We start from the raw sequence: 27,936 nt of genomic DNA, 5'->3' as shown, positions 1-27,936 counted from the left end.
CTGCATATTTTTAATTTAACAAAATTGTATTCGAAAAATAAATACAATGAAATAGATTTTAATACTTACTACACTTATACACTTTTATAAAACTAAAGGAGAATTTAAAAACAAATTATCAAAATCAAAACTGCAAAACCAGATGTATCGCCTTTTTTTATTCCACACATTATTCTTTCTTTTCAAAACCTTTTTTTTTTCTTTGGTGGAGTTACCTTTTACCACCAACTTTTTTTTGTTTTGTTTTTTTTTTGTTTTTTTCCAGTATCACATAACAGTAAAGGTGCCACTGCTGTTATCATTTAAACTGAGCTGTTTTATTTTCGGCTTCAGAAAAGTTTAAAAAAACTAGAAAAAAAAATGTAAGAAACATTTTGGTGTCAAATGATTGTTCACAGGTTTCTGGTTTTTTTTTTAAAGAGACTGAAAGATGACATGGAGACATGCATCACAGTGTCTCCAGTCAGAGTTCCTTCACATCAGAGGGATCTTTGCTGTATTTGGCCTCTTCGTTCGGCCGGTCAGTGGCACTGTGGTCCTCTCCGGAGCTCTCAAACTCTATTTCTCCCCTCTGGCACTACAAAGGCAACAATAACAACAGCTGCACTTATCACACCGAGGACTTGACAGAGAAACATGACGTGAAGATGACTTGAGAAAAAGCTGTTTCCCCGCGCCTCGCTTTTCTTGCGAAGCTGTTGCACTTGTTTTTTTTTTTTTTTGGTTTTTTTTTGAATGGCTGATCGCTTCTCAGACCGCTGTGCAGCTTTATTTTAAGGCGCGGGGTTGTTTTGCGCGTCAACAATAAGGAGCATGCTGTTGGAGCGACGGCGAGCGCGTTAAATGAGCGCATTTCACTCAATGGGATTTTTATATTTAGCTCTGTGAGAGGACGCGCAGAACGAGCAGCGCAGAGAGGAGAGCCTGTTCCCGGTGTTGTCTGACATTTTGATCCCTTTGAGACCGTTTCGAGCCCCCCAAAACTTGTCGTTCATATCGCGGTGCGCACTATCAGGCTATGTGGTGGTGAGGGCGCTGTGTGTGTGTTTGTGTGTGTGTGTGTGAGAGAGAGAGAGAGAGAGAGAGAGAGAAAAAAAGGGGAATAGCGCAGATTTATCTACACCTCCAGGGGGGAAAGATGATGATGGCCGGTGGTGGTGGAGCAGCCGTGGACCATAACGGGATATACTCCAACCCTAACCTCCTCAGCCTGCAGCAGCCCCTCATGGAGGCTGACAACCCGGACTCCCGCAAACGACCGCTGGAAACTCCGGCGGAGGAGGCCGGCTGTACCAAGCGCACCAACGTTGGAGGTAAGAGAGATGCACACCAGTCACCCACCGTTTCCCCTCCACATGAAGTCGAATCTGGTGTTGGAAAAAAAAAAAGAAAAAAAAAAAAGCCTTTGCGTTCACTGGTAGAATGGAAACAGCTTGCAGTGCCACCCACAGAAACTACATGCAGCATGGAGGCAGATCTGTGCCGCACATTAGGAGCCTAGAACATGCAGCGCCTGTGCAGTTGGCACTTTGAAACATTGTGTGCTGATGGCTGTTACTTTCAGACTCTGCATATCCCAGCAGGGAGAGCAGGCAGCCTCAGTGAGTCAGTGGCCTCCCTCAGCTCAGGTCAGCTTTGAATCTGAACCCGATCACCTCGGTGCTCCACATCTGGAGGTATGCTCTGAAGTCTGATGTTCAGTCAGGCTTTAGTATTACCAGCGAGAGTCATTCTCAGCAACCCTCTGTTCATCGGTGCTCACCGGTGGTTGTGGTGTTGTGGCTGTAGTCTCAGACAGGGATTCCCTGATGCTTTCTTGTGCAGAGGCCAAAGATAAATTAGCATATTTCCTCATTTATACGCTCTGTGAGGAGGCCTTTGTTGACAGTTAACAGGAGCAGAAAGAAAGAAAGAAAGAAAGAACACATGACAGGGACGTCATTGCAGTTTCTTATTTTGCTAACATCATGTGAATCCTGTTTGAAGGCAGGCATCTTCACTGGGCTTCCCTGTGATTCCTGGATCCTCCAGTTTGGGAACCACTCACCACTATAAGCCTTGGTGCAGTACACTAGTATGTCAGTATGTCTTTCTCTGAAACAGTATCCCAGTGCTTTATAACAAGTTAATGGCCTGATAACACTGAAGAAGAGGTGGATAGAGTCTGGTCTTTGATCCTAGACAGCTCAGTGGTGATTTGTGAACACAGAAAAAAACATAGAAAAACAGAGAAGAGCTCTTAAGATGAAAGATGGAGATGCTGTAGATTTAGTGTGCATGGTCTGGAAGAGCTTAATGGAATACTCTTCTGAAATGATGCTGATTTAGGGTCGTCCGATTTTTACACAACCAGGAGTTTAAGTGTCAGTTTAAACTACAAATGTTTAGGAAAACCACCCCGTGAACATCATACAACCCCTGTATAACTAGAATGGTACACGCGCGTACACTTGTAGCCTAGATTCCAATCAAATTCAGGTTATTTATAGGTTGCATGGGTAAGCCAAATCTCAGCATCTGTTTGGTATTTTTGTCATGATGTTTGCCATACCAGCTTTTAGGCCATTCGAACTGTAAGCACACTGTACGATGGACAATATGATTCTGAAATAATGAAATGCAAATTAAAAAACATCAACGAACAGAACTGGGCAGTGTTACAAATTAGGACCTTTTTTCGGGGGAAAGGTGGTTGATTCCATCTCTACCTGCATAAGAGTCCAAACTCACACATTGAAATTAAATGGATAATAACGGATTGGACATACACATCAGGGAGTAGTGAGAATAGTGACAACTAAACAATGGGGGGAAAAAAAGAGTACAGAAATACTGCAGCACGATTTTAGAAAATCAATCCTTTTTTTCTGGAGGATAAATAGTGTTGGCCAATATGGAATCAACATGGAGGATCATACTCGCTTTATTACTCATCAGTAAGATGTCGGGAGTGCAGCAGTGAGCATGACGGCTTATTTGGGATGCTAGTTACTGTACATCTTATTACAGCTCCTGATTGTTCTGGCCTGCAGCTCATATGGACTTACCACTTTTCAGGAACTCAATGTTAATTAGACGTCCGCGGAGAACAGGCCGTTTTTTTCACCATATGTTACTGAAATGTGCTTTGTCTGTCTTTGTGTCCCAGACACCCCGGTGTTCGATGATAGCAGCATTATATCCTATTTCTAACAGCATGGGTGCGTCTTTGATGCACTTTGCTGCACCTCAGAAATGTAATTTCAGCAAGGCGCATAAGGACCCCTGTGCCACCACACAGTGTTTTAGTGCAGATTCAGGCCCCATATGTCCTCCATTAGCCCCCCTAAAATGACTGTAGAACAGAGAAGTGACATGGTGTTCCTGCTTCGAGGACGGTTTTCATCATTTAGCCATAGCACAGAGACTCCCTCATTATCTTTCCATCCAGGATCCAGGAAATATGAAAAGCAAGATGGTGTAAAAATGTGTTCGGAAAAACTTAGTAAACACTAAAAATACATTATGACACCTAGGATTGTTCTGATAACAATACCAGTATTGCAATTCCCTCCGATGCTACCTGAAATGCTGGAATACGTAACACAACATCCATACAGGGGGTATTATTAAGCAACAGATAAACATCTGCAGTAAAAATGGAAATCTCAGTGTCACAATCCGGAATAACCAGTTATGGAATGTAACTAAATACAATTTACCCAAGGACCATTTTAAGGCACTTTCCTTGAGTATTGTAATTTTTTTTCTGCTACTTTACACATCCACTCCACTCCGTTTATTTGACGTGTAACCTATCAGATAGTGTTGTTGGCGAGACATTGAGTGAATCTACAGAGTGGTGACTACAGACAGAGAGAGGATGCCACATCTGAGAAAACATTGCTTTTTCAAATTAATTTGTTCTGCAATTGGACACAGAAAACACAGAGACCGATAACTGGATAAATGGAGGTATGCTGAATATCGGTCCTGATAATAATCAAATAATCTGTCAGTTCAAAATTGGTAGTCTTCAAACACTGAATGATGAAAAATAAATATAACCACCACCTTACCTCCCAATGAAATGGATGCTGTTACAGCCTATAAAGCCTGAGGTAAATGTGGGTAAACTGATTTATGTATTTACTAAAAGGCATTTTAATTTAAAACAAATTACGTTCTTAAGGTAGAAATTAGCATTGTCTCCAAGGTGTTAGCATGTGCACTTGCTCACCAAAATTAGATTTACAGAGGCAGCCAATCTTGCGGTCATTCTGATCTGTGTCTCATTTTAAGAAAAGCGCAGATCTCTGAGGCTAATTTGCAGCTCAGCATATACAAACTGAGCTCAGCAACAGAAGCTCCCTGTGTATGTTCACATGAAATGCACATTAAGATCACTTGCCACGACTCGTACGGCAAACAGATGTTTCATAAATATCTTGTCCGCCTGTGCTTTGTGTAATGTGTTTTAGCATCACATCCCCGTCCATGTTATCTCCAAGCATTACGTGTAACATTGTAAATTCACAGACTGTCTAGCGGTAGTAGTAGACAGCCTGATATCCTCAGCCGTCCCTGTAATCACCAACCCCTCGACTACGTCTGATATTGATCAAGTTATTCCTCCCGAACTGATCATTAACATGACTGGCAGTTACAACAAAGAGAAGAAAGCCTGTGCTCTTTCAAAGCTGAGCCCCTCGTTGTGCATTAAGGACCGTGGACACTGAATGAGGGAAATTACTCCTCTTTTATCAGCATTGCCCTTCTCTCCTCAAAATGAACATCTTTCATTCATTTCTCTTTCTAATTACCCATACTCTGAGCCCATGTTGCTGGCAAGCATGTGCCTTGCAAAAGGTTGTGTGGCTGAGGGATTAGGTATGATCTCGTAATGTTGCTAATGGAAAGGTTGGCACAGGAATGCGAGCTGTATTTTTTTATTTTTGGTGGGAAGGACACAGGTGCCCTTGCAGAGCGATGTGACGTGAGCGGACTGTGAATTTGCCAGGTGGCAGTGAAAGAGAGAATGAGAGAGAGCGATAGAAATGAAGACAGAGCAAAGCAGAGAGAAAAGGAGAGATAGACTGGGAGAGGGAGTGGAGTCTACGGGGAGGCTGTGTCTATATACTACAGCATCTCTCAGTGAATGAGGCTGGTAGAATTTTCTGGAAGGCATTCGTTCCAAAACCAAACGGGCCACGGTGTTAGGGTTTGATTTGTGGATTAAACTAATCAGCAGACGGGGGAAAAAAAGTATTCCTCTTTTCAGGTTCCCTGGAAATCTATTTTCAATGAAGCCGGACTCTCCGTGTGCACATGCAGACACTTCCACACAATGCACATTGCAGTTTTTACACACATTCGGTCACTTAAGATACCTCTCGGTGTAAGATTTATAGGCGTTGTGATTGGCTTCATCACCCCCCTCCACCATTCTGCGGCACTGCCATTTGCAATGGTTGATGAGCCCCTCCGCCCTCTCAAACATGGCCGTCTAAGGGATTGGGGGTGGGGGAAAGGAGGAAAGGAGGGTGGGTGGCGTAAGGCACGCTGTCTCAGATCACTCCTCCTCCACCTCCTTCATCATCTGCTTATGTTATCCATACACCTCTTCAGCCACTGTTGAAGGTCACTCTACATGCTTCCCCATTCAGCGCCGAAGCCCGTTCCCCCAGCCACTTCACCTTTGTCACTTTCCACTGAAAAAAGTGAGTGAATGGGCTGCCATACTTTATAGTGCTGCGTCAAAAGAGGCGGAGTAGGGGAGAAAATTCAATTTTTTGGGACCGGCATCAGGGGGTGGGGACATGACGTGCCGGAGGGAGGAGGCTACCCATTGGCCGAGCAAGGTGTCAGTCCTGCGCGCTGCTGCAGACGGACAGGCCACTCGATGAATATGGATGAGAGCAGTGAAAAGGGTGATGCGGCAGGGAAGACCCCCCCCCCTTCAAACCGATGCAGGCTTGAACAATGCGTGCCGTCTTTCACTGAAAACACTGAGAGCCTGCATTAGCATTTTCTCAGACAATTGAGGCTCTGGCCAGCTGCAGGCATGGCTCGGATGCTGCGGTGAAATCTCTTTTTCTGCACCCACTGATGAATTAGACCTCGTGAAAAAGTCGACTGGCCGCATTCCTCAACACTACCATTGCACCTATGCCTAGGCTAATGTTAAGATCCCCTTTAGAGATTGTGCCCCGGCATTGATGGCGATCTGACAGAGGACTTGAGAAGCAGCAGATTCTCAGAATGGGTAAGCCTACAACTCTTTTTGTCTGACTTGTTGAATTTATCCATCATGCTAGACTACGTGCTATTTCATACATCGAGACCTCATTTGGCCATTATAGCTCATTTTTGTTCAATCGTCCTTGCTGCCTGTCAGCGGCAGGTTAGTCCATTGAAATGCAGAATGGGTACTTGGAGGGGTAGTGAGAAGGAGGGAGGACGGTCACAAGGCATTTCCTCCTGACCCACCCCCCTTGAGTGACTTAACTAAACACATTTGGCTCAGCGTCCGTGTCTTTCCTCCAAGCCATCCTTCCAGTATTGGGAGGCAGGGGTTTGAACTAACACCCCACTGGCTCAGCTTTCCAATGTGCCCCACTGCTCCCGTTCCCTGGCGGATTGCAGCAACAGATTGCCATGTTTACTCTACCACATGACGCCATTAAAACCTGTTACTGTGATCTCAGACACTAGGACAGAATTAATTATTGACTAATGACAGCAAACGTGGCTGTGAGGGCGATGGAGGGAATCTTAGTGGCTTCCTCCCCTGCTGGCTTTACTCTGGTTGGAGATGAGCAGAAAGTTACGCAGTGGGTTTTGGCTTGTCTGTCAACAACAGGTCTTTGAATGTTTGCAATCAGCATCATTCAATTCAAATTCTATGTGTGGCTACAATGTCAGATATCTGGTGATTGGAGTGAGGGGCTCAAAAGCTTTACAGTGACCGTGTCAGACACGCATGATCTTTATTTTTCCACCAAGGTCATTTTATTGTAATTCGTTGTGTGAAAAACAGGGAGCTGACTGCAATATAGCACAAAAATCTAAAGATCACACAATGGCCAGAGATTAACATCTCTGGTTATGTGTTTTCAATATGACAGTTTACCTAATAAAATGACATATTGACCAGCACCTGACATATTCACTAGCATCATTGTATGTCTGTGCTTTCAGGTAAATGTGAGTAAAATATGTGGCTGGATTTGGACTTGTCCCTGCAACCACGTCTAATTAAACTTAATCAAAAGTGAAACCCATTAACAATTATGTCATTGTCTGTATATTTGTCAGAGCCATTGGTTATGGGTGATCTGCACGAAAACAAGCCTGTGTCTGAATGAAACATGAGGGGCATATTAATGCAATAAGGAGAAGAGCTAACATGTGGGCTGTGAAATTCCTTAATGTCACAGTGCCATGTTCATTCACATCTGAATCTAATGAGTGCATTACTGAGGCAACAGGTTGGTGTCCGTGCAGGGCGGTCCACCTCCATCCATCCATCCATCCGTCTCTCCTCCTGACCATGCCGGTCGAGCCCCCACATTCGATACCCTCCACAAAACATAGGATGCGTGACAAGGTGATGGACCGAGAGGCTTTGGCATCACGATCGATCTGTATCGTACTGCGCTTCAAAACGTATTACAAATCTCGCTCTACAAAGATGGACAGTGCGTTTTTACATCTCTGCCCGCTCGAGTGACGTCACCCTTGAGGCAGCTGGAAAGGATCGAACATGACGTCATTGCATCGAAATCAGCATGCAGAGGGGATTATTGGTATCAGTGCTCGGATCGCACCTGTACCAAGTGTTTCCCATGATGTCATCGATATGATACTTGGAATTCAGTGGGGAATCACAGTCACTCCACATCTATAAATATAATACTTTGGATGCATTGTTGGCACATTCTTTAATTATATTCAGGTCCATACTCAATATGTGGTTGATTGCTTTTTACTAGATTAGCGCACTCAATGTGATCAGGGTTTTCTTGGACAGACACACTTTGCCCACTTTGGTGCTGATTAATTCTTAATTAGCATTGTAGGGAAAGAACTTTCCAAACAGAAAGGGAGAAACATGTTCGGCTGCAGATTCCTCAAACTGACGTGCTGTCAATCACTGACTGCTACAAGCCACCGTAAGCCACAGAAACCCCCTCCAAAATGGAGGAGATTTAGACCATCTTGGCAGTATAGCCTTTGAACAAATCTGTGGGATTGGTTCCCATATGTCCTTCTAACGTCTGTTAATTAAGAGGGATCACTCTGTAGTGGCATTCATGAACTGCATGGATAATGACTTCATGTGTTTGCATTTAGTCCTCTGTGTCAGTTTCTTCCTCAGAAAATACAGGCAACGTTTTGCATTCTGATTGGACTGTTAATTCAACTGCCTTTATTCATGTGTGGAGAATGATTAGCAACACTGGACCTAGCTTTGTATTTAGTCAGAGGTTGCTAAACCTCCTTGAAAACAGTTAAAATTAGACCTCTGCAAACTGGAAAGGAGGTCATCATTTACTCTACAAGAAATCTGGGACAGGACACAGAACATGTCACCAATCTCTGATAAAATGTGAATGCACTGAAAGCTACAAAGAAATCAGAAGGCAAGATCTCATCCAGGATACCTCCCCTTCACAAGACACATGAATATGTTATTATTACTTCTCCCATATATGTCACAGTTATGTATTGTGAAGTTTTGCTTGTTCAGGGTAGTGGGGTTTGGGTATCGGTACAATATGGTGTATATGATGATGTGCAGAGCTACTTACGAGATCTGACCCTTTACCACTTTGTGTGTCTTCCCCCCAGAGGAGGGTGAGTACTTCCTGAAGGTGCTGATCCCCAGCTATGCAGCCGGCTCTATAATTGGCAAGGGCGGCCAGACCATCGTACAACTACAGAAAGAGACGGGTGCCACCATTAAGCTGTCCAAATCCAAAGACTTCTACCCAGGTAAGAATGGGCACTCAGTAATTAAAATCGATGAGCATAAAGCCTTATATATATAAATATATATATATATATATTTATACATATATATATATATGAGAGGAGTCGACTGACCCATTACCCAGCTGAAGGAGGGATGCTTCAGTGCAAGAGAGCATTTGATATGTCATCTTCATTTGGCTTCCCACGAGTAATTGCAGTCAATTGTAATCACACACCAATCGTAAAAACGTTGAACTTGATCATTGTGATGTCCTTGAAGGACTAAACATACATGTAGATGTTACAGATCTCAGATGCAGCATTCAATTTTGGCCTCAATTAAGTTCCTTTGATAGCAGGTTTTACATTTCTTTGTATAGTATTTACTAGGGGTGTCACAATTCTCCAAATCCACAATTTGAATATCATTTTAATTTCACGATTAATTTTTCGATTGTGTTTTGGCCTTTTTTTTTCAGCTGTGACTGCTCTGCCATTGTTAGACTATCGCATCTGGATTTGTCATAATCAACAGATCATTGATCATAATGCCCTGACAGCTGTCAAAAATTCTCCAGCTTGACTTCATCCTGGTGTATTTGTGCAGGTTAGGGTTTGGCAAGTTCAAATAATTTCACCGAAATAAGTTCAATAAAAAATGTCACACTACAGGGATTCATCGATAAACAAAAAAGGATAGAAAATTGAATGTTTGGTTTCCCAGATCTGTTCCAAGTAAACCCTCTTCCTAAACGAATCATTAAAGGATTTCTGTCATGGAAAGTAAACCAAACATCTCCAACGCTGTTGGAGTTTCCTCTGGTACCAATGCACATAGGATACGTGTCTGGAAGTGCAGCTGCAGGCTACAGGGAAGCTAGCTGTGTCGTCCTTGTAGAGTTATTTCTTTTTCTTTGGATGCATGTTGGATGCACACTAGAAGACAGTGGTGGAAAACAGAAAAAATACTGCGAGCATTGCTGATTGTGCTTTTGATTTCTACAATAAAAATTAAAAGCTTATTTCAATCAATGTTTGTTTTAGAATTGAAATCGCGACAGCCCTCCTATTCACAGTTGCATTACAAGAACTGTCTCACTTGTCTGAGGAAGAAAAAAAATGCATGGGGCTGCCATTTTATTCCCCCCAGAAAATTAGCATGAATTCTGTGACGCAGCATCCATCGAAGGCATTAATTGCTTTGAAGAGTCTCACTCAAAAAATGGTAACAGAAGAAGGGCGCCTATGCAGCTCGGTGACCCTTATCACATGGAGGTCAGAGCCGAACCGTCTTATCCTCCAAACACAAATGGCTGAGTTGTAGAGGAGTCTGGGTTTTTGTCCTTCATGCCTCAGAGGAGGCGTCAACCTGCTGAAAAATAACAGGTGCTGAGCGTCTCGCTGCTTATTAGGTCCAGATGTTTTCTGTGATAACTGATGTAAGCAAATAATCCCTGTGTAGTAGTATACCTTTGACTGAATATATATTTAGAACGTAATTACCACTTTAGACAGGAAATTGGTAGCTGAGCACATGACCTATAAAATATGAGCTGCACAAAATAAATACTACAGATGTTTTCAAAGTGTAGGGCTCACGGTCAGTTCTCTGATTGCCTTAAGCAACTTCCGGTATAAAATGGCAAAGACAGAGAAAAATTGCTCCCCAGAGCTCCATTTTCCATCATAATGGCCACCTTCATTATTGAATGTGTGGCCTGTGACCTCTGAAATTTCAGCTGAAAAGGAATCTTTCTATTATTTAAGACAGAAAATATAACGCTACCATATAACGCACAACATGGTTTAAATTTGACCCGTTCTGCTGGGAGTTGCATGTGATATATTGGACCGACTGAACCGTGGCAGAGAATTACTGCACTGGGGGGAGAGGGAAATAGGATGTGCTGGCAATATTTTTCCTGTACTTTTTTCCCACCATGTTTCTGTTAGCCACGATGAAAGGAAGCGTGTTCAGAGGGCACGGCTCAAAATGCTCCACGAGTGACGCCAACTATGTTGAAGCAAATGAATTATGGCTGCTTCACTGGCATTGGAATAAATGAAAGGAGTGAATTTGTACTTACTCCTCTCTTTCGATTGTGGATGTGTTCATAGGCCACCACCTGCTCAGCCCATCCCCCTACTCATTATCGTGATGAGTGAGAAGAGGAGTTCAGGGAGAGGGTGCTGGCAAGAATTTGATTGGGTGGTTGATCTGGCCCACACAAGTAAAATGAAACGACTGCTACTGTACACTGCACAATAGCTGAGAGTGCCGCTTTCTGAGAAGTCAGTAGAGGCCAGTTGTTACTAGTTGAGTATGGGCAGCTTGGTGACTACTCAACCGCCACAATAAATGTTGGCAAAGTCCATTTCTGCTGAATCACAGATTCTTAGAAACTTAACGCTTCTTCGCGTTGCAACTGTCGTTTCTTTTGGTTTAATTTTCCTATTTTCTCTCGTCAAGAACTCCATTAGGCTTGCCACACACACTGCAGCAAATGTCCCAACTTCTTGTCAAAAATCTCTCTTTTTTTCGTCACCACAAACAAGGCTGGCAATTCTCCCGAGGTCCCCTTCTAATATCCAGGGGTTTCTGTTTACAAATGATGAAACACCGTCTTGAACTGTGGTCACAATTCCACCACCATCCCCTCCACCTCTAGACATGAAATCAGGTCGTGAACATGTAATGTGAACGTCATATAACATGTTCTGTCGATATGCTTATCTGATATGTACACTTTGACCCATCCTAATTTAAACACATCTGTGGTTTGCAGAAATGTTAACTGCTAGCATTTTATCCTGGTGACTGCGCTGTGAAGTTTGTGACAGTAACATACAGATTTTAGTAAAAATCCTTCCCTTAGTTTTTAGTGGCGAATATTGCAGAATGTTAAATTTATCAAGCGTACCCTTTTTTTCATTGTTGACCCAGCTGCCATTTGTGCTAATATAGCATGCTAATGCCATTACAAACAGTTCACGCCCTCATCTCTCATCCTGCGGCAGCCCGAGCACACTCCAACTCCAGCACAATTGCACGCAGGAGAAATCAAGGGACAACAAGCGATGCAGCCATTTTCTTCTGCAATCCTGTGTGATAGCTCAGTCTGAGACTCCCACCCACCTCACGTCTCCCATCCGTCAGTGTAAGACATGAGACCATGAATTCAGAGGTCCTGATGGGAACTGTACAACTGGGCCCTGCTGTGGTGGACGAAGATGGATGAGCGGAGATAGTGAAGGGTGTGGATGATGCATGATTGTATGTGAGCGAGGGGACAGGGGGGCAGGCCCAGAAATAGCCTGTTTCAATCTCTCTCTGTGGACATGACCCCTCTCCCAGCTGTACTCAAGCTGCTCCAACACACGCCAAGTTTCCTCTTTCCTCCTCCCCACTCACTGTTTCTCCCAGATTTGGTTCCTGGTAGTTGTGAGAGTGTAGGCCAGATAAGATGACATCATAGAAATTTTGTTTGCATGCTCCACTCCTAACACATTGGCCTTCTTTTGTTTCTCTTATTCGGTTTAAACCCATTTGAACCCTTGCATGGCTGGATTACTTGAGCCCCCATAAATGCATCACGCGCGATGCAATCACCTACTCATGGTGCACATTCAGGACATACATACACACCTACTCACACCTACTTACACACACCCGCATATTTAAGCAGCTGCAGAGAGCTGTGGGAGTTCACGATTTGAACATAAACTTAGAAACAAAACTTCAGACCCTGTGCTTCGTGCAGCTGGCCTCCAGCCAAGTGCATGTATTGGATTACTTTGTACAGCACGAACAGATGAGAGTGTTGTGATGTCATAGAAACACTGTGTGAATGTTTTCCATTATCCGATCATTGAAATATCAATCACAATATGTGACCTCATACATGAAAACACCACCGTTTCATAGAGTATAAGGCAAGGTATTTCCTCCCAAAAAAGAACAGACAAAGAAACTACAGCAAAGGTGCACGTTTTCAACTATATCTCCATGTGCAGTATATATTCTCCAGTGCTCCCTATAGAACAGTATCACTTTTGTCAAGGATGACATCATGGGTGGGGATTTCAAACTAATGGAAACTGCAGCCTTTTGCTTCTCCAGATTCATGTCTCTAGCGAAAGTTGGTCACCAGGAAGAGTTGTTGTTACACTCCACTGTACACTGCAGTACTCTAAAGTATTTTTCTGCTTTGTGGTGCTCGTGTTGTGTTTGAGAGTGAACCCCTCTGTTTACCTGATCTGCAAGCACAATATTGGATCTGTCATTGAAATACATAACAGACATACAGCTACTGCAATTAATTTGTATTTGTCAATAGTTAACTGATCAGTTAGCTGAGCATTTATCCGAGCTTTGGCTTAGAAACTACTGTTGTTTAAGTGAAAGCCTGCATTATGAAATGGAAGGAATTTTTTGGCATTTACGAGACAGAGAAGTTGTTATGAAAGACATACTGAGTTGCAATATGGGAAATATAGGACACAGTGTTTTACGATTGTGTTCCCATACTGGACTAAAAGTCAGGTTATGTTAGCCTCTGCAAGTAAGAATTTGACCATCATTTTTTTATTTTCACTTGCGAGCCACCAGTCTTTTTGGAAATTAAATACTGAATGACCAAAATACCCTTTTTAAATATGGGACATCTCCTCAGACAAGCTGCCAGCAAATGCCAACTATTATTTTCTAGTCCCTATGAGCAGCTATGCTAGCCAGCTTAAGTGGCCACAGATACCCAGCTTTTTGCAAACTGTGTTTAATCAGGAAATTCAACAAGAGGGGAAGAGGAAGTTATGAGGAGTCACTAGGCTGATATGAACTATTTTATTTATCTTGCCCAACAAGCCACAGTTTTTTATAAAACTTGCTAACTTCCTGTCGTTTTGCAGTTAGCAATGCCCTCCCTCCTGTCTATGTCACCACATGATGTGCAGCGGTAATCAGGAGGTCTAAACAAGCAGACTGGACCTCCTCTTTAAGCGTTAATTACCAAACACTGTATAACAGTGATTACTGATGGAATGTAGAGCTATTTGACACTTACTTTAATAAGAATATGTTACTTACAGCATACTCTAGTTTCATTGGGCAAGATAAATAAAATAGTTCATATTAACCTATTGACTTCTCATAACTTCCTCTTCCCTTCTAGTTGAATTTCCTGATTAAACAGTGTTTCTGTATCTGTATCTGTTGGCCCTAAAGCTGGTTAGCATAGTTGCTATAAGGCACCAGTGAATAATAGTTGGCATATGCTAGCAGCTAGTCTAAGGGGATGGCCTGTATTTGAAAGGGTATTTTAATCATTTAGTATTCCACTTCCGTAAATATTGATGGTTGCTAAGTGAAAGATAAATAAAAGTGTGGTCAAAATCTTATCTGCAGAGGCTGACATTTTTTTTTTTTAAACTACAGCTGTTTTAGAAAATGTAAATTATATAGTTTTTGAACAGTTTTTAAAGATTTAGTAGCATCCAGTGGACTAATAGAGGTCGTTTCATGATTTTATGACTTGTAATAGGATATCGGCACACTTACTATTTAACTTACAATGCCAGTGTTTTACCAAGGATTATGTGCAATGTTCTCCAAAGGAAGACCCTGAAAGACTGCACTTTATGTCAGTATTCCTTCTAATAGTAAAGTCCCTATTATCGAGACCGATTAAGACCCAAAGTATTTTAATGCGATACAGAAGAGATCAACATTACTGTAGTCCTTAATGTATTAATCTCTTTTTACAAAAGCTCCTACAGTATCCTGTTTCTGCCGACAATTGTAATTTGCTGGAAATAAGCATTATTGCTCTGTCTCAAAGTTTTTTTGGGACTAGTAGATGAAGCAAACTGAAATTGAATGGCTTATTTCTCTGCACTAGATGCCAGAAAAAGTCTATGATAAGCATGGTGTGTTTACTGTTTGTTTTCAAAGATGGCAACAGTGATTGCTGGGAACTTGTGGTCAGGGTGTTATGTAATGTGTAAAGTTGTCCAGAGACTGTTTCTGATTTACTGGATATAAACGACCTGCTACAAAAGATCCCCACATTTTAGTGTTTACATTTTAGAAGAGCGTGCCATATGGCAACAACGTGACATGATGAATATATTCAACACTGTGATTTCCAGCAGCAACAAAAAAAAAATCTCAGCTCAATTTGTAGTGTGAATAATTACTTTAAAAATCTGCTGATGTGATGACAGTAATTATGGGTGATACTTTATGTGTGGCATGCTCACAGTCTGAATAAGCCAGACAAAGATGTGGAGGAAGAGGCAGGCTCTCATCACAGTAAAGCTCAGGGAACAAGACAGAAGTTCTGAACCTTTCTGACTTTATGATCAACATAGTGAACCTGAGAGTCAGCGCTCTGTGGGGAAAGCTGAAGGCTGAGATGTGTGCTCTCGGGGGCACTGACACAATTCTCTCCCCTCCTGCCAATAAAAGGATGAGCTTACTGTTACCTCAACTCAACTCAAACACCAGAGTCTTTATGAGGAAATTTGTCACCCTCAAAGAGAGACAAAAGGCAAATGGCTGATGCAAGCAATTTAGGAAGTGGAAAGGGAGAGTGAAAATGGAACATTCAGATGGTTTCATGTCCTCTTTGTCCTTTTTTCTCAAAAGCAGGCATACATTATGGTCTATGCCTGAGGATAAACTGACCTGGAAGCAGCATTGTTCATAACACTTTCTGGACTTAGATGTTTAACTTGAGGTTGTTGTACCAAGTAAAGTAGAGGGACCTCTTCACCCAGCAATGAACGTTGGAGAAGTGAAGCCAAAGCAATATTTACTCAAGGAAATACGTCTTCTAAGGACATGATGGCCTAGTTTATTATTGATAAACTATTGATAAGATAAATATTTTCTCAGTTTGTATTATTGCCTCATTAATATTGTTAATATTGAATTTCTTCTCCAAAATAAATAATGCCCTTAGTGCCCCCTTAAGTCCGTCAAGATGCCTGTTTACATTTCTTGAAAAGCGTAAAATAGTTCCGCCGACTGCGAACCATCTTATCTGCTAGAAACAGAAAAAGAAGTTTTTTTTTACAACTTTAATGAGAAAATTCTGTTAATTTATTCTCCTATTAATACACTTTTTACGATGGATCCACATTGTGTTATGGAAACAATATTTTAATTTCTGGCTTTGTGTATTCCACCTCCATTCATCTTTTCAAACGCTTTTTTTAAAGAACTTGTTTTGAGCCTTTAGACTGTCGGAGTGTTCAATATTTCTTTTTTCTAATATTCCCACAAAAAGTTGTATCAGCTACAGAGCAGGTCAGTTCTTTTTTTTCTACTGCCATGTTTTCGTCCCCCCAGAAACAATGTCACTGGGAACATGCAGTAAAGTGTTAATCTGGTTATTAGGCGCCACTCCCTATTTATCGGATCAATCAAAGGTTGATCTGGTTGAAGGTACACAACCATTCTGGATCTCACTGAAAATATATTCAGATCAGATCAGTCTCTTCCAATAGTGGTTACACAAGACATTTTTACTCTGATTGGCCTATTATTTTGATTATTGTTGGAATATTATGGCCCATGTAAATGCATTGAGCGTCTGCTAGCCCCAATTTTTTCATGTTTACCTCCAGTGTCATTAAGTTCTGCACACATAGTAGTCTCAACCTCCTCTTATCTTATATTGTGTGTGTGCTGTGTGTGTGTGTGTGCGCGTGTGTGTGTGTGTGTGTGTGTGTGTGTGCGTGCGCGCGCGTGTGTGTGTGTGTGTGTGTCTCTGTGTGTGTGTATCCTGGCTGTATGTACCCCAGAATTTCACACAGAAGAATTAATATCCTTTTACCATTTCCTCCAGTATACTCACCATTAATAGAAACCACAGGAAATAACAGGAAATGGGCCTAATAGGAAATAACACTGCTTATCTTATCCAATTCATTTTCAGACAACAGACCCTGGATTAGGAATTTTTGAGAATGAATGAAAGCCTAAAAAGCTTCATCCATGTGACTAATATAATGAATTGTGTTGTATCAATTTGAAATATTAGTAAAAATACTCCATGATGAATGAATGTGTTGACATAAAGTCTACAAAAGGTCAAGTGCCTGTACTCACAGGGTTGAGTCTGTCACTTTGTCACTTCAAGAAACACAGGCAGGTGTAGCGCAGTAACACCAAGCAGTGCCAACTGTGCCTCGGTCCAAAGCTCCTGGAAGTTTCATTCATAGGCTGCTTGTCTTTCAGTAGGGTTTGTATTTTGGTCACTTTTTGTTAAAAGAAGTTGACAGGCAGTAACTAAAGAATACCAAATTCCCATTAAAGTGTACAGGAAACAGTTTCACAGAATTTGACACTTACTGAGAGGAAATAATGTACAAGGAGTGCAGAGTTTTAGCTTAGCCCTTTTTTTTTCTTTTAATCACACACACTTTCAGCAGTTTGTCCATGTCCATGTGTGCCATCATTATAGTGTAAACTTACCATAAACTGGCAAACGGATGAAAGTGGAAACTTTCCCGCGTTAAAAGGATACAGCTATGGCTCAATAATTTTTTTTTTATCTGTGTAAATAATGTTTACAGAAGTTTACAACACAAAGATACAAGGTTTTGACTCAAATTATCAGTGGAATCTGTTTACAGACCGTGCACGTTTTAATAAAAATATCTATATACTGTTTACTGTATCAATATTTTGTCCCACTCCTATTTCCAAAAGTTTAATGTTCTTTGTACGTTATGTCGTACTAAATGTCCCATGATCAACAAGTTGAGTATGAAACTAAGGAGATAAGGTCAGCTGCAGGTCAGGTACGTTTTTAGCCATTTTGCCGAATTAGAGTTTCCTACTGCTTTTCCTGATGTGCTTGAACTTTAAATGCATTAGTAGACATGTATGTGGCATAAAGCCAATCAGCTCTGACTAATTTCCCTGGATTCATTTTAGCATTTCCTTAGCGCAGATACATGACTAGGAGGACAGACGCTCATGTGTGTCATCCAATCTAGTAAATTTTGGTTCAGTTGAATTAGAGAGTCAATACGTTTATGTGCACAGCTTAGTCAGATTACAGCCATAGTTCGACTATGCTACTCAATTGGACAACTGCAATTGTCCAAGTGTACATGCCGGTGAGAAAATGGAATTATTGGCCGAAGCATGTCATACCCCAGTATGACAGGTGGCGCTGTACCCATTTCAACTAGTGGTAATAGAACCACCTCTGGCTGACCTATTTACGTCACCAGCAACGACAAACTCTGCCTCGGCATTCGAGAAAGATGGCGTACGAAGAGCAAGATGAAGCTACATCTTAGTACATGTCGTATATGGTTTACATGATAATTACACAAACTAGATGCACAATGGTGCTCTTGCTTGTGGTTATTTTGGAGGAAAGACGCCGCCGCCGCTTCGCCGTCCTTCTACTTCCGGCTAACAGCCCTGGGAAAAAGATCTCGAGCCTGTGCAGAATGCAAAATCCAAATCCAATGTGATAGAATGTATACATGCACATGTGATGCGACTATCAATACAATAATCTAGGTGTTTTAATCCGACTATAAGAAATCCGATCCGGTCTGATTTTAGTCCGACTAAGGTGTATACATGCATCTTAAAAATCCGATCATAGTCGGACTAACCCAATAATTCATTTTTCTTGAGTGTCATGTAAACGCACTAGGTGACACTCAGACACAAGATCACCATATCAGCTGGTCTTTTCCATTTACAAATTTCACTGAATTCAAAGGGAAAATGTGACACTGTCCCCTTTACTAAAATATAAGAGAAAGATCTGAGAAAATCAGGAGACATGTCCTATTCATTTCAAGATCAGTGAAATGCTTAAGAGAGCAAGGCAGAAAGGTTAATACAAAAGGTAGAGGGTTTTAAAAATTGTGCAAGCAAATACGGGCTCGCTGTTGCGTCATCTGTTTCCACGGCGCGGCCCCTTCACCATGGCAACGGAATGCCGGTTGGGTCGTTGGTGTGGGTGCAGAAAGGAGCCTGGAGGAGGAACCAGTGTGTGTTTAGTGTATTAGAGCTGCAAGGCAAGGACAGGCTCAGTGTTACAGCACTGAAAGAGTTACATCATTGAAGAGGAATCCTTCTCCCCCCTGTGGCTCCCTTACCGAGCGCAGTCCTTTCTTTCAGCTGTTTCTCTGTTGATTGTGTAAATGGAGGAAGCGAGGAATAGCTTCGTAATTAGGTCTCTTTGTGAAATGTCAAGGAACATTTTTCAATGCCAAGACATCTTAATATAAATGTAGAGTTTTGTCCAGTCCCTAGCAAATCCCTTAAATCTTCTCGCCAAGTACCTACTCTGAGCACATTACAGTTACTGATCACTTTTGTTTGTCTCTCTCATCACAGGAACAACAGAACGTGTCTGTCTGATACAGGGTACAGTCGAAGCCCTTAATGGTGTCCACAATTTCATCGCGGAGAAAGTCCGCGAGATGCCCCAGAGCGCCCAGAAACCCGAGCCAGTCAGCATACTGCAGCCACAGACCACTGTCAACCCTGACCGCGTCAAACAGGTGAGATACAGTCAGCAGGGTCATGAGGGTGTGTGGTCCATGTGGTAGGAACAGTTCACTTCCAGGACACCTTGTTTGTTAGTAACCAGTCTTACACTGTTCTCTGGGCCATGACCCACAGTCTGATAGGGTCAGGAAAATGTGAGGGTATGTGGTTATTTTTACCTACAGTCTTTCATAGCTAGACAGAGCTGTGTGGCAGCTGCAGGCTAAACCCCTGGGATTAACAAATCGCTGAGTAAAGCGGGGGCTGGTGTAGTACTCTGACTCAGGGAGAGATATCCCTCTTCCTGTCAGCCATTTATGCTCTTAAATCTTTCTCCTGTTACCTTTTATTGTCACTTCCATCTTTCTATTTCTCCACAGGCCAAACTGATCGTGCCCAATAGCACAGCTGGGCTGATCATTGGCAAGGGTGGAGCCACAGTGAAGGCAGTAATGGAGCAGTCAGGGGCTTGGGTGCAGCTCTCCCAGAAGCCAGAGGGCATCAACCTGCAGGAGCGAGTGGTAACCATCAGCGGGGAGCCTGAGCAGAACCGCAAGGCTGTGGAGATCATAGTGCAGAAGATCCAGGAGGACCCTCAGAGCAGCAGCTGCCTCAACATCAGCTATTCCAACGTCTCTGGCCCAGTAGCCAACTCCAACCCCACCGGCTCCCCCTACGCTAATACGGCCGAGGTGCTGCCCAATGCAGCTGCCGCGGCTGCCACTGCCTCCAGCCTTCTGGGCCAGGCTGGCTTGACGGGAATGGGCGCCTTCCCTGCCACCATGTCCAGCTTCTCTGGCAATGATCTGCTGGCCATCACCTCAGCCCTCAACACGTTGGCCAGCTACGGCTACAACACTAACACCCTCGGCCTGGGCCTCAACCCTGCAGCTGCTTCTGGGGTCCTTGCTGCAGTAGCAGCTAGTGCTAACCCGGCTGCTGCTGCTGCAGCTAACCTACTGGCCTCCTATGCCAGCGATGCCTCCAGCAGTGCTGGCCACCCTGCGACAGGCCTCGGGGGGTTTTCCCTGGGTTCTCTAGCAGCTGCTACAGGGGCTTCCAATGGTTACCTAAATGCTTCATCCCCACTGATGGCCTCCTCCCTACTGGCAACAGAGAAGCTGGGAGATGGGGCCAAGGACGTGGTTGAGATTGCTGTTCCCGAGAATCTGGTTGGTGCCATTTTGGGGAAAGGAGGGAAAACGCTGGTAGAGTACCAGGAGCTAACAGGAGCCCGCATCCAGATCTCCAAAAAGGGAGAGTTCATTCCTGGTACTCGGAACCGTAAAGTTACCATAACAGGGTCGCCAGCCGCTACGCAAGCAGCGCAGTATCTGATCAGCCAGAGGATCACGTACGAGCAGGGCGTGCGCGCTACAAACCCACAAAAGGTGGGCTAAAAGGAAAAAGAAGAGGAAAAGAAGGAAAGGATGAAGACAGAGATAGAAGGGAATTGAGAGGGTCACGATGAATAGAAAAAAGAAACGTCCAAATATCTGTTCAATATTTCAGTATCAAATGAGAGAATCACAAAGGAGGAGGTGGGGGAGACAACCAAGATAAGTGTGTGTGATATGTGAATGTGTTTTTAGGACAGACGTCCTGATGTTTTTTAAAAGTTTGTGTCGAGTCCTTTTGACGATGGTGATCAGAGTAAGCTGAACTGGTCCACTGCCAAGCTGCAGATTCAAGGGTGAGGCCGCAGGGTCTCACCCTCCTCCAAAACCTCATAGCTGTTTTATTTTCCTTTTTATGTTCGGGTTTTGTTGGTTTTAATTTCAGTTGCAAGCCTCAGCTCCCGGTGAGTTGAGCGCGTCAGATGAAGTTCCAGTCAGCTTATAGAGCTGTTTTACAAAACTTGCTCTCCGAATACAATGCAGCAGGCATTGTTAACATGGGAGAGGTTTAATGACAAGCACCTGAGGTCATCTCAGTCTATGGGGAAGCAAACTGAGTATAATTTCTTTAGAGAAATCATATCTATGTTGACATATGTTGAATTCTGGCTCATATCATAATTGAAGTTTCTAAATTTGGGTATTTTATATTTTCATCCTTTATTTATTGACATGGTCTCATTCAAACACAAATAGATTATTTAAACCTGTGAATGCAGGTTGATCTGAATGTAAAAACAATATTAGCCTATTGCTATTTTTTATTTACAGGGATCAAATATTGTGTTGCAGTGAAAGAAATGTATAACTCAAACCCAGTCTGAACTTCACTGTTGCTGTCTGCAAGTATAGTTCAGGGGTTAAATAATCAATGTGAGAGGATAGAGGAGACACACAGGAATGTATAAATATATTTTACATGAACACACATAGATAATGCTCCCACAAACCTACAAACACTGAAACATATTTGCATATTCAGTCACAGCTACAAACACACAGAAATACGTTGTTCTTTAACCCGTTCTTGGTGCTATAGGATTAGGTTTGTATCTCCTTTACCATGAAATCAGAATCTCTCTGGCGACTACTCGCTTTACTTGATGTAAAAAAGCTGATGTGTCGCTCAGTCATTAGTAGCCCATTTGATCTGACCCACCCTCTCACCTAATGAAAAAGGATTGATTTCAGCATGTCATGATGAAAAGCAATCCAGTCTTAATATTTCAAAGTCCATCCTCGCTCCCAATGCAGGTCTTTTTTTTTTCAAAAAAAATTGGCCATACTCTCGATTTCACTTGACGATATTTTTGCCTTAGTCACACATTTGTAACACCCAAGAATTAACTTAAAGCTCCGACTACCTTCAAGCAGTGTCTAACCAGTTCAGTTCGCAAAGAGAACAAAGCACTACAAAAGCATTTTGATAAGAAAAGCTGTATGAACCAATATCTGTGAACAAAGAAACTATTGCCTTTACATTAAGGGTACCAAATAGTCAAGAGACATACACTAATGAAAGGGAAGTAGAATGACACTTGAAAAGAAGGTTTGGACTCACTTTTTCTGTGAGCCATCCTTCCTAATTTGCATCAAGACGACAACAAACAAAAAAAAGTGATTCTGCAGTTCATCCAGGCAGCCTGTTATCGTTCCCAAAACACGTTAACGCTCACTAACTTCGGGTGGAGCATGTAATAAAACATCATGAAATGTTTTGGCATCGTTGTCTTTTATGGGCAATTGTTTGTCTAATGCAGGGAGGCTAATTGTCTAGAGCATTTCCGAGCACTCGAAGATTACCTTGGCTTCCTTCTGTGCTGCTATCCATGGTGTTCATCCTGAGTACACTGGGTCTCTGAAGACTGCACTGTGAGACATTAAGAACACAATGTAAAGCGTGTCTGTCCCAGCTGGGATGTGAGTATATTTTAATGTGCACATCTATGTCACATATACACAAGACCTACCAATACCGACAGAAGGGATATCTCCACAAGAGCATTTATACTCCAGCGTCTTGTGATGTTTCTGTTTACCAGTACCAATGCACTGCACTTAAATTAGCGAACCACAAATTATTCCCACCACATTTTCCTGCACTGTATTCTCCAGTCGTATTACGTCCACTTTCCCGCTCTAAAGACATCGTTCAAGTGTCCCCATCAACCCAAGCTCTATGATCAGCTTCCTGAATTGCACGGCTGTGAGGGTTGGTGCTGAGTAGTGTCCAAGAAAATCAGAACCACTCCCATTTTTGGGCAAATTTAATGACTAGCCTTTTACTCTTTTCATTTTCATAATTCATGTTTGAAAAGTAAATGGATTTGAAGCAACTCTTTGTGTCTGAACATTATGCGTGGCAATTGCAACAGTGAGCCTTTCTTCCTAACTGAAATCTTTCCTTTCACTACGTGTCTGGAAGGCTTCACAGTCATCCATACCTCCAATCTGGCCACTAATGAAACCATAGCATAAGATAACTTTTTACTGCCCAAGATTTTAGCATATAATAAGATACAAGCACAAAACAAGGGGGTGTTTTATCAATGCAACTGGACTGCTTGACCGCAGAGAGCTCTCCTTCTCAGCTCTCTGATCTCTCTACATTGTGCCAAATACTATTTCTCTCTGCCCCTCATTAACTTTCCTCTTTCTCTCAACATTTTATTCCCCTGCATGTTGCTGTTTCTCACCCTTCTGTGATCCCTCATGTGTCCTAATCCCTGTCTGTGCTTCTTCCTTCACTGTGCTCTCCCCCTCTTTCTCCTTCCTCCTGTCTTGTCTTCTCATGGGCGGTGTGTTGGGTGTGCTGCTGGTGGGAGTTATGCACTATAGGTCATAAGGGTATGAAAATATTTCCCCAGGCCGCAGAGTTCACAAGGCTAAAATGCACAGAAAACACCTGCCTCCAAAACTGTGACACCCACAAGACCAACCAGCAACGTTAGCTCAAAGTATCAAATTCCCTCTATAAGAAGAACAAGTAGGATTTAGAAATGTTTAGACAGTGAACTATGGCCTTTTAAGGGAAGAGAAAGTGTTGTTTTTTTCTTCCAAAAGAAGGCTAATCTTGGTTGAATAAATATTAATATGATGGCTGAACAAACTGAGCTCAAGTCTCAGCCTCTAAACAAAGCATAGTAAGGACAGATTGCATACGATAGTGAGAGTAAGGTGGGAACTTGTTCGTGACCTCAAGCCGAAACAATGACATCCTTTATGCATATCCTCTTATCTGAAAATGACTAGAATTCATTTCTGTGGAATACAATATGTCATGTCATATGATCTATATGTACTTTATTGTAGCTATTCTAGTTTGTAGTCCAAATGCAGTCCAGCGTTGTCGATACAATGTGAACTATGTTATATTTGTGTGGATGATGAGAGTGCCAACTAAGCCTGATTAAGATTAGCTTCGCGATTTGTTTGTGCATTATGATGACTCATCATCAACCGGTGGTGTCCATATTTCTGTCATTGATGATTTAGTTTGACAGTAAGAAAATGTAAAGAATATTGGAAGCAATATAGTAGCATGTTGTCCTGTTTTGTGTTTTATGTCTGTTGTATGAACCTTTGAAATTACTAAGATTTTGAATGAATAGGTTTACATGTACTTTTTGTAAGTTATGAAAATGCTGCTATTTGATAAGTAAACTATACAAAATATTTTAGTTGAAAAGATGTCTGGTCTGTTGATTAGAAACATGCTCTAAAAGGCTGGAGCATAAAACGAGGTGTATAGAATACTATACAGTATTGGTAAGATAGTAAAAGTAATAATAGACTCCATAGTACAACATGTGCCAAACTAGACCTCCGCAGCTTCTGAAATTGTAGATGTGCGATCAAATGTTAGATATCAATAACTTGTTTAGAAGTGCTGATCAAGTGCCAATCAAACACTGTCTTTTACGTTAAGAAAAGATAATCAAATACATTACTTAAGAAAACAAAGGACAAAGAACTTTTTGTGCATTGTTTTATCCCATAGGTACATAGAGTAAGAGTTAAAGATTGTGATTTTTATGGATCCATGTTGTTTTACACTCCATGCATCCCTTGTGTGTTTGTTTGACCTGTGGCTTAAGTACTGCTGTCTCACAAATGTCTCTATAGGCCAGCATGGACTAAGCATAACATGTTATAAGCATTCATAACATACCATTAACAATCAAAAATGTGTTTGTGGAGTTAGGTGTTATCTTTTTGCACGTCTTCTATTGCATGGTATCAAAGTAAATTATGGAGGAAAAAAATTACAAAAATTTGCGAGGTGTCTCGCAACATTCAAAGACATAACGCTGCATGCAGTCAAATGTAAAGCACTTAAGTTTACTCGCCTCATGTTAAAAAAAAAAAAAGAGTTGTTTTCTATGTCGTGAGTTGGGAGGGAGCTCATTATTGTCATGTTGGCCCAAAAAAAAAAAACAAACAAAGACACACTTACGCACACATATACAGATGCACAGACACACACATACACACACTCACACACATCTCAGATCCAATTCTCATCAATGAAGTTCATCTCTCTACATATCATCAGAGAAGATATTTTGATTTTTAGGTACAGTGAGGAGTGTTAAAATGTGAAACAAGCAAACGTGAAAATGTTATTCAGTGCATTGGCTCCTTGTGTTTTTGCTTTTTCAGGATATCAGGCATCATTTCTTTTACAAACAGGTTGAACCTCATGTAACCTGTCCCATAATGTTTTTAGTTATTTTAATGTCACAGCTTGAAAGCCCAGATCTAATCTATGAATGTACCCATTTACTCTTTTTATTATAATTTTTGTCGAATGTTATCAGTCTTTAATGTAAATTCAGGGCAGGAATGTCAAATACATGTAGAGTTAATATCTATGTCAATAACAGATTTCAGCTATAGTCAGGTAGGCCTCACACGGCCATAGTCATGAACCAGACATGTTTTAACACAACTTCCGATTCGCTGTCAACATTATCTTGTTTGTTTGGTGTTGCATAAATGCACTTTACTGATCAGTGGGTCATATTGGGTGTGAAATGAAGCAAACCATGTTGGCTTTCATTTTTTTTTTTTTTTTTTTTTTTTTTTACTTATTTATTTTATTTTGCCATTTTCTGCTGTTGCTCTAATGTTACTTTTATTGATTTATTCCCTGATCCTGTTGGGTCTCATGAATGATGGAAAGGGCTGGAGTCTCAGACAAAACAGAAAAGTAGCACCTGTTTCCTCACTTGAAGGCTTCTCCTTCACATTCCCTTCAGCAGAGGTTTGTGTCAATCACTGAGTGCTTTGTTTTCAAATAACATGTGAAACCAGGAGCAATCTGTACACTGTTGTCCTTTTGCATCCTCTATTACTTTAAATTACAAAATAAGAATTTTTATTTCTGAAGCAAATTAAGATCGAATCACTGGGCTGAAGGGACTGAGAGATGCAAGCTCAACATCTGACTGACTTAACAGTCAGACACAAAGAGACATAATCGGCACCAGCAAAACGAAGATCGCCTCTGCCACCTCAACACGATACAAATCAGAGGAAACCTATTAGACTTTGAGTGGCCTAGTTACATGAATGATATTTCTCTCATTATTTTGTTTTACAAATCCCTGTCGTATCATTTACTGCTTCACATCTGAATGCCAAATGAATTACAGTATCATTCCAAAAGTTGTTCTGTTTGTTTTTATTTTCACTCCAAATGTGTCCTGGACGTTCATCCGCCTCCACGGAGCCCTTTCACAGGAAGGCTAGGACTGGTTTTAAAAGCTACAAACTGGCTAAGGCTGATCGCTCCTCTCTTACAACCTCTTCTCCCTGAGTCTCACTCTTTCAGCCTACACGATATCACGATTTGTGTTTCATCACACTGAGCACCTGCTACTGTGTCCGCCCTTTAAACGGATTAAGGTATTTCTGAGCCCTTTCGTCTGAGAAAATACGGGATTCCTCGCCAACCAGATATGAGGCCATTTTTGTCTTTGACCCTTTGAACCTCCCATGAACTTGGTTGACCTTCTCCATCTCCAAGAACTCATGTATGCGTTGGATGTTTTACATCACGTTTACTGTCAAACTCTGCAAGACTGTTCTTTTGTGTTCTGGTTATCTGGACAATTCTGCAGGGTTGAACGCTTGCTTAAGTGTAAACTGAAGAAAGCATGCCAGTACCTTGCGACCATTTTCACGCCATTGTAAATTTTCTTTTCGGGGTTTGGTTTGACTTCGTTTAACCTCTGTTCTTTCCATCTCAGAACAAAATGGACTGACAGCATAAGATCAAATATTCCAACCTGAGAAAAGTGATGTTGCTGATTGGGTACATTTCTCTTTGATATTAATGATGACGCTTCTGTCTTTCGTTTGTGACGAGGAGAATCTGTGAAAGTCCACAGTGTTAACTACCTAAAGGGCTTTCTAGGACAGCATTTATATGTCTTTTAAAATGAAAAAGTCCTCTAATTATATTCATAGATGAGAGGAAAATGTCTTCTTGTGCCATTTTAGAAAAAGTGTGAAAGCTTTTCATGGCAAATATTGTCAGCAAGAGTGCCAAATAATTCCATACTGAGCCAAAAGGCAGCCAGCCTACATAACTAAATGTTAGATCACTGGAATGGTTATGTCCCATTTCCACTCCCCTTGAAAAACATCACCCTAATTGTACAACGTTTGAGCTCATGTACCATTATTGTTATGCTGCCAGTCTGTTTTCTGCTTTTGTCAGAGAAACATCTCAGAAGCAGTATATTTTCTAAATGATACACTGTTGATAAAACGACAACAGCTACTATGGCGAAGGAATGAGAGGATTTTAAAAGTGTCATTGTTTTTATTATTAGTTTATTTGAACATTATTCATTAATAGATTTAACGGTAATGACTATTTAATGTAACTGTAGTACTGTGTTTGTAAAAGAAATTCAGTGAGTTGTGTTTTATGACTCGTGGACTACCAGTGAAGTCAGCATTTCAGTGTTAATAATTGAATTGTTTTTTAAAGATTATTTTTGCGACGGCAACAAAGAGTCATTATAAATGTTCATTTTAACATCA

At 41.6% G+C, this 27,936-nt stretch overlaps 1 protein-coding gene across 2 annotated transcripts; it reads left to right on the top strand.

The window, feature by feature from the left end:
* The first annotated feature begins 526 nt into the window (after positions 1-526).
* On the top strand, positions 527-27,936 carry nova1 (NOVA alternative splicing regulator 1). 2 transcript variants are annotated; one of them, XM_030437729.1, is made up of 4 exons: positions 527-1,313; positions 8,833-8,976; positions 19,331-19,497; positions 19,864-27,936. In XM_030437729.1, the coding sequence occupies exons 1-4, from the start codon at positions 1,139-1,141 to the stop codon at positions 20,881-20,883; spliced, it is 1,506 nt and encodes a 501-aa protein (XP_030293589.1). In that variant the 5' UTR covers positions 527-1,138; the 3' UTR covers positions 20,884-27,936. The 2 variants fall into 2 exon arrangements, with proteins under 2 accessions (XP_030293589.1, XP_030293590.1); XM_030437730.1 differs by lacking the exon at positions 527-1,313 and adding an exon at positions 5,843-6,244.

The sequence above is a fragment of the Sparus aurata genome, chromosome 13 (assembly GCF_900880675.1).
Source record: "Sparus aurata chromosome 13, fSpaAur1.1, whole genome shotgun sequence".
In the NCBI taxonomy this organism is placed as follows: domain Eukaryota; kingdom Metazoa; phylum Chordata; class Actinopteri; order Spariformes; family Sparidae; genus Sparus; species Sparus aurata.
This window is presented reverse-complemented; position numbering and strand designations above follow the sequence as displayed.

What these genes read in the sequence shown, in the direction of transcription:
- nova1 (XM_030437729.1), top strand. Translation starts at nt 1,139, where the DNA reads ATGATGATGGCCGGTGGTGGTGGAGCAGCCGTGGACCATAACGGGATA. An exon ending in CAAGCGCACCAACGTTGGAG is followed by an intron (nt 1,314 to 8,832) that starts GTAAGAGAGATG and finishes TCTTCCCCCCAG; the next exon opens with AGGAGGGTGAGTACTTCCTG. An exon ending in ATCCAAAGACTTCTACCCAG is followed by an intron (nt 8,977 to 19,330) that starts GTAAGAATGGGC and finishes CTCTCATCACAG; the next exon opens with GAACAACAGAACGTGTCTGT.